This window comes from Hippocampus comes, unplaced genomic scaffold, assembly GCF_001891065.2.
Source record: "Hippocampus comes isolate QL1 unplaced genomic scaffold, H_comes_QL1_v1.1 scaffold205, whole genome shotgun sequence".
Classification (NCBI taxonomy): domain Eukaryota; kingdom Metazoa; phylum Chordata; class Actinopteri; order Syngnathiformes; family Syngnathidae; genus Hippocampus; species Hippocampus comes.
Window position 1 is genome coordinate 353,053 of NW_017804874.1, and position 6,961 is coordinate 360,013.

The 6,961-nt window shown below is 38.3% G+C and overlaps 1 protein-coding gene across 1 annotated transcript in view; it reads left to right on the forward strand.

Annotated features, from left to right (window-relative positions):
* Positions 1 to 6,582, forward strand: part of fhit (fragile histidine triad diadenosine triphosphatase) — a 184,422-nt gene extending 177,840 nt beyond the window's left edge. Inside the window, exons 7-8 of the mRNA XM_019879640.1 lie at positions 5,882 to 6,067; positions 6,460 to 6,582. Coding sequence (XP_019735199.1) covers positions 5,882 to 5,989 — 108 coding nt within the window. The 3' untranslated portion in view covers positions 5,990 to 6,067; positions 6,460 to 6,582. The remainder of the gene's footprint in view (positions 1 to 5,881; positions 6,068 to 6,459) is intronic.
* Positions 6,583 to 6,961: the final 379 nt, after the last annotated feature.

Below are 6,961 nucleotides of genomic sequence, written 5' to 3' on the forward strand. Positions count from 1 at the left end.
CTCTGGGCGCAGACACTGGATTGCACTTGAATACAATTTCCCTCATTTGTTTATTCTGTGGTGGGGGGGTTAAATGCTCAACTTCAAAAAGAATCACAATGGCAGGTTACATTCAGCAGAGACGACACACACTATATATGTGTGTGTGTGTGTGTGTGTGTGTGTGTGTGTGTGTGTGTGTGTGTGTGTATATATATATATTTTTTTTTTTTTTTAATTCATTATTATGCATTTTATGGTTGGTGCGACCTATACTCCGGTGCGACTTATAGTCCGGAAAATAAGGTAATCACCATGAAATCAAAGTAGTGTATAAAGTGTGTAAAGTTGTACGTTCCGATATTTGCATTCCCCATTATAAGTGTATGTTGCATGTGAGTACTGTGGCCCTGGTAAGTGCTTTTTGTTGTTGTTGCAAGGTGAATTTTAAGGTGGTTTCTCTTCACATCATATTAGTGTGACTCCAAATTTTCATTCTGAATTCATGCACTGTGACTTTTTTTTTCCTACATATTACGTGGGAGGTGTACGATTCCATGAGTGATTAAAATCCAATCCTTGCGCTTGGGTAGGATTGCTGAAAGGTGGGAATGGTTTCACAAATAAAGTGCGAAAATGGGCTGCTGAGGGAATTACCTGCTGTTGTAAGCAGGAGGAGGAGGGGGATGATAGAGAAAGAATAAATTAGTCCAAAGGCTTTTGAGAACGAGCTTCCGCCCCCTGAAACACAAACCTCTGCCTACTTACAATACTTTGCCGGCAGGTACAACCCCCAACCCGCAAAAGTATTTATATGGTGATAATTCATGTGACGGGTGGAGGTAGACCAGTCTCAAAGTGCTTTGTGCAATAAAGAGGCTCTTCAACAGTGTGAGAATATATTTAGGGCATGGATGCAGACAGTACAGTACTTTTTGTACTGTGTATCTCGTAAAGTTATTTACTCAGAACACGGTGCTCATGACCTAACGCGTTTGAAGTTGGTACGGCAAAAGTAAACCCAGTGTGTATTGATCAGTTTTGCCCAGCATCCATGCTTGTGCACCACACACGTGGACGAGTCATGGTTTGCATGACGGGCATAGATGAAATAAAAATCAAATGATTCATAATCAAACTCAGGACGCCATTAGTGTGGTTGTAGTTATTTGTGATTGCCGTTTTCAGACTACTCGCAGGTGACCAGAAAGTGACTGCCGCTGAATTCTTTTGCACTAATTACTGTAATATGATATATTGTCGACATTTGGTGAGCGCATTTGGACCAGGTCTGCTCCCACTGACTGGAAATGAATTTTCAGTTTGCACAACAGCAATTTACAAGTATGATCCATCTTTGGTTACACTGCAACATTGGATTCTGTTTAACCCTTTCAAGGACAGCGGTCACTACAGTGGACAGCTTATCATGTTATCAGGTTGCATGAAAGGGTCAAGGTTAGCCAGTTTAAGATAAAAAGAAAAACTTGAACATAGTGATCACACTGATGTTTTGTCGTCTTCATCGTCATGTGCTGGCGGGGTGCCGCGTGCGCTCCGCTCACCTTAATTATGAATATAGCCTAAAATCAGCAGCTTGGTATTTCTTTTTTATTTTGAATTAAAAAGTTAAATTTATTAAGTGTAAGAAGTTTTTGGAAGGGTAGGACCTGAGTGGGTTCATAATGGCTTAATAGAGGAACACGTCCCGGGGGACGGGGGGAAAAATTGCCTATTGTGGGCAATTTTTGAAAATAAGTCCTGTGACAAAAAAGAGAGTGGCCACTTGTACACTTTTAACGTAAGTGGTGGGAGGAGAAAAAAAAAACTAATGATGTTAATAAATAACTTCGGCAGATAATACAAACAACATACATTTTCCTTCGGGATCCATGAAATATTTTGATTAAAACGTTGGTGTGGGTCCCATGCACACATATAGCCATATGAGAGATTCAAAGATCAACACACTACTCCACTGCCACAGTTATGGATATCGTCAAGAAAAACTTTGGTAATTATCAAGAAAACAACTCTTAAATTCAACTTTTTTGGTGTCATAAATATATTGGTCCAAATAAGCATACCTTCAGTTGGACCAGGCATTTAAAATGAACAGGAAACTGAAGAAACAAGGGTGGTCTCATATTTTTTTCAATGGCTGTATTACACTCACACTCCCTTCCAAAAGTACTGGAACAGTTACAAATTACCGTATTTTTCGCACTATAAGGCGTTTTGGAGTATCAGGCGCACCTTCAATGAATGGCCTATTTTAAAACTGTTTTCATATATTGGGCGCACCGCATTATAAGGCGCACAGAAGGGAAGCTACAATAGTGGCTGCAGTTGCGTTATGCATCCACTAGATGGAACTGTGCTAAAGGGAATACAATACAATACAACTTTATATTGAGCCTTCACAACCGCTGCAGCTGGAACAAAGCGCTTTCAGAACATTTAAAATACCACGTCGAAGAAATCAGAATATTGATCCATATACAAGGCGCATTGGATTATAAGGCGCACTGTCGGCTTTTGAGAAAATTGCATGCTTTTAGGTGCGCCTTATCGTGAGGAAGATACGGTACCATTATTTTGCTGTTGAGAGAAAACATTTGATGTGTTTGATGACTCTGACACACAACGTACTGTAGAAGATAGAATTTTATGTAATATGTGAGCAAAATTAGTGGAATAAATTACCGTAGAATTATAGTGAAAATGACTTAATATTTCATTTTAAATACTTTGCTCACCACATTTTTGTGATGCTTAACCCATATTTCACCACAGCCTCTTTTGACTTGTTTGTTTATTTAGTGGTTACTTCCTTCTGTCCACCTGTCAGTAATTATCTCTACCAGGGGTGTCAAACTCATTTCACATTGTGGGCCACATACGGCCTCGGTAGATGTCAAGTGGGCCGGACAATTAAAATTATGCCATACTCTGCTATATATAACCAAAATAATATTTATTTCCTTTGTTTTGGTCTATAGAAGCACTGGGAAAAATGTTGAAATTTAATTAACATATTTTTTACAAAACATTTCATGAAGCACCTTAGATTTCCTTAGACAAATGTTCAATTTACTTTGATCATTCACATACTGTATATGCGTTGCAACTGATCCCACTGATTGTACAAAGGCACAAAACTTTAACAAGTAATTGGTATTGAAAAATTTCATAATGCATTTTAAGATTTATAATGAAAGGTTTTTTAAACCATTTACACATGTGCATATAAAATCAAAATTTAATCCCTGCCTACACCTTACAAACTAAGGAGAATGCTATTAAACGTGTAAAGAATAAAGTATTATTCACATGTCCTTGATAGCATCTGCTGTGTTGGGTCTGTCTCAGTGACAGACTGAGACTGTTGTTGTCTTCTATTCTGATCAAAACAGTGTATCCCCTAGCGGATACTGCATGAATTGCGCCTTATTAAAAATATTCATTCCGTGTCTTTTATGCATTTTTTTTCACTTTTAAATGATCCTGCGGGCCTGATTGAACCTCCTTGGGGGCCAGTTCCGGCCCGCGAGCCGTATGTTTGACACCATATCATCTATACTGATGTGGTGCACGCGAACCAGGTAGCCCCTGGTTGGGGCATGGAACACAGGAGTCGCCCGTGGGCCTCTTCTAAAAATAGCTTATCAGTGATGGATGATAATTGTTTTTGACATGATCATTGGCACTGGACGAGATTTATAAGTGTACTGTACAGTACTGCATACTGATATTTGTCTGATGCCCAATTATTGTGAGATAACATGAACATGATCAGTGTCTTCACACAAATGAATATTATTATAATTCAATGTAACATAAAAAGCTTATTTGAGAAATTTGTTTTTTCAAAAGTGTGCATCAAATTGGTAGCCCTTCGCATTAATCAGTACACAGGAAGGCACTCTGGGTTTCAAAAAGGTTCGTGGTTCCTGAGCATAGAGTTTGAGTCTGTTTGGTTTGTCCAGTCAAAAGCTTCCACTTGTATCCCCCAGTGAGCTCATTTGTTGTTTTGCCTGTTTGTTTTGAGTTATTAGTCTTGCCGCACAATGACGGCTTTCCTAATTAGTTTGGTTGCATCTTTTTTTTTTTTTCAAAGACTAAATATTTCTGTTGTCATTTTTATTTTTTAGCTTTTGGCTCTCAGCATGAGGCTTGATTTTTAGTTTTACCGTTTATGTTTTCGACTGTCTTCGTTATTAATTTATTGTTTTATCTTTTGCTGTCGTATGAATTATTTGTGCTACACGTACAACACTTTGTATAGAGCGGTGGTTGTTTTCAAGTGCTCTACAATAAAGTTGAGTTGAGGTAATACTGTGTAAGATTGTATCTATCAATGGGTTAATAAATGTTTGTACTTTATTTTATTGTATTTCAATCCAATTATGTTTTAAAAGTATTTGATGCGAGTAAATGATCGAAAATTGCTCTTATTTGTTTTTCTTGGAAGTAAATTTAGCCTAATTTTGCGAAAAGAGAAAATATGGGCGATTGATGGTGCCTTGAATAATACCGGCTTCTTTCATTCATGTTATGGGTGTTTTTATCCAAAGGAAATTTGTTTTTTGTGCCTGTTGAAAATTAAAGTTGACTGACAGAGCCATAAGAAAATGTTGCTTTATTTATCTGATCATATTGGAATGTATTTGTTAGGTTTTCAGTCAATTAACTTTGGTTCAATAAACTATATGTGGTCATTTTTCAATTTTTCAATGAACATTCGATCAGTCCGGCCCTCGGCTCGCAGCAAAAATTTTTATCTGGCCCTCTGTCCATTTGACTTTGACACCCCTGCCCTAGCGGATACTCCATGAATTGCGCCTTATAAAAAATATTCATTCCCTGTCTTTTATGCATTTTTTTTCACTTTTTTTCACTGATTGAACCTCCTTGGGGGCCGGTTCCGGCCCGCGGGCCGTATGTTTGAGACCTATCATCTATACTGATGTGGTGCACGTGAACCAGGTAGCCCCTGGTTGGGGCATGGAACACAGGAGTCGCCCGTGGGCCTCTTCTAAAAATAGCTTATCAGTGATGGATGATAATTGTTTTTGACATGATCATTGGCACTGGACGAGATTTATAAGTGTACTGTACAGTACTGCATACTGATATTTGTCTGATGCCCAATTATTGTGAGATAACATGAACATGATCAGTGTCTTCACACAAATGAATATTATTATAATTCAATGTAACATAAAAAGCTTATTTGAGAAATTTGTTTTTTCAAAAGTGTGCATCAAATTGGTAGCCCTTCGCATTAATCAGTACACAGGAAGGCACTCTGGGTTTCAAAAAGGTTCGTGGTTCCTGAGCATAGAGTTTGAGTCTGTTTGGTTTGTCCAGTCAAAAGCTTCCACTTGTATCCCCCAGTGAGCTCATTTGTTGTTTTGCCTGTTTGTTTTGAGTTATTAGTCTTGCCGCACAATGACGGCTTTCCTAATTAGTTTGGTTGCATCTTTTTTTTTTTTCAAAGACTAAATATTTCTGTTGTCATTTTTATTTTTTAGCTTTTGGCTCTCAGCATGAGGCTTGATTTTGAGTTTTACCGTTTTTGTTTTCGACTGTCTTCGTTATTAATTCCTTGTTTTATCTTTTGTTGTCGTATGAATTATTTGTGCTACACGTACAACACTTTGTACAGAGCGGTGGTTGTTTTCAAGTGCTCTATAATAAAGTTGAGTTGAGGTAATACTGTGTAAGATTGTATCTATCAATGGTTTCTATGACCACTACACTAGCGTTTCCACCCATCATTTTGTCTTGTGCCTTTCTTGCAACATTCACCTTACAACATTCCAGATCATGTTTCATGCCATGTGAGGAAAGTAAAACAAATCACATTTGAATATTGCGCTGTCATTTGTATTTGCAGCTCCAAAAACACGATGGCCAAGATGAGGATGTGCCCTCAAAGTGGAGATCAGAGGAAGAGATGGCAACAGAAGCCTCCATCTTGAGAAATCAAATTGAGAACTTGTAGAGGGTAAATCTGTAAACATTTTTTTGCCTCATATTTTATTTGACTCTGTTAGAAGTTGCAAAAATCCATTCTCTATAGCAGGGGTGCCCAACCTTTTTGGACCGAAGATCTACTTTTCGATCAACTAACCTCCCGGGATCTACGCTTACCGGCATTCCCATCACTACAAGCTGCAATTGCAGACTGCTGAGCGCTAACAACTTCCGGTGACGTAATCACGCACCATCGTAAATTCAAGATTTAACTGCTTTATTTTATTTTTTAAATATTTTTTTTGGTGAAAATGAGACTGATAGGATGATCAGGGTGCAGCGTAGAATAACACAAAAAAAATTATTACTAACATGTACAAAGACACACAAATGGTTGTTTTGGTTTTTTTCTCCTCGACACTCCTCGGATCTACTTGGGACCTGTCTTAGATCTACCGGTAGATCAGGATCGACGTAATGGGCACCCCTGCTCTATAGGATAGCATGCAATGCCATGGTCAGCAGTAATTGTGAAATAAAAAAATCCAATGATGTCGAACATTACATGCAATAATATCTGGAGGACTTTTCTTTTGTTACAAGGCTTATATGTATTTCTTTAAAAAAAATAAAAGTGATGAAATGAACATTTTGAAAGGTAGCACTCATTTAACAAGGTCACCAGTTATCTGCCACATCTCTAGCGTCACATCGACGTCAACAGACATATCCGCCATTTTGGAGGTGACGGGAGTATTACGCAAGATTTAAGACATGCACTGTGGTTCCCTCTGAATTATTGTCATATTTCGCCGACTGAATCAAAACATGGTGAACCGTTTCCATGATGGGGGTGCAGTATCTTCTCCCACAATCACAAAGGAAGAAAAATTCATGACGGACAAAGTTGTTACAGCTCCTCTGCTTGGCAGAATACAGACAGGTGGAAGCATCATTTCACAGATCACAAAGTGACGTCGAAAGGGTTGTTTGTCAGCCC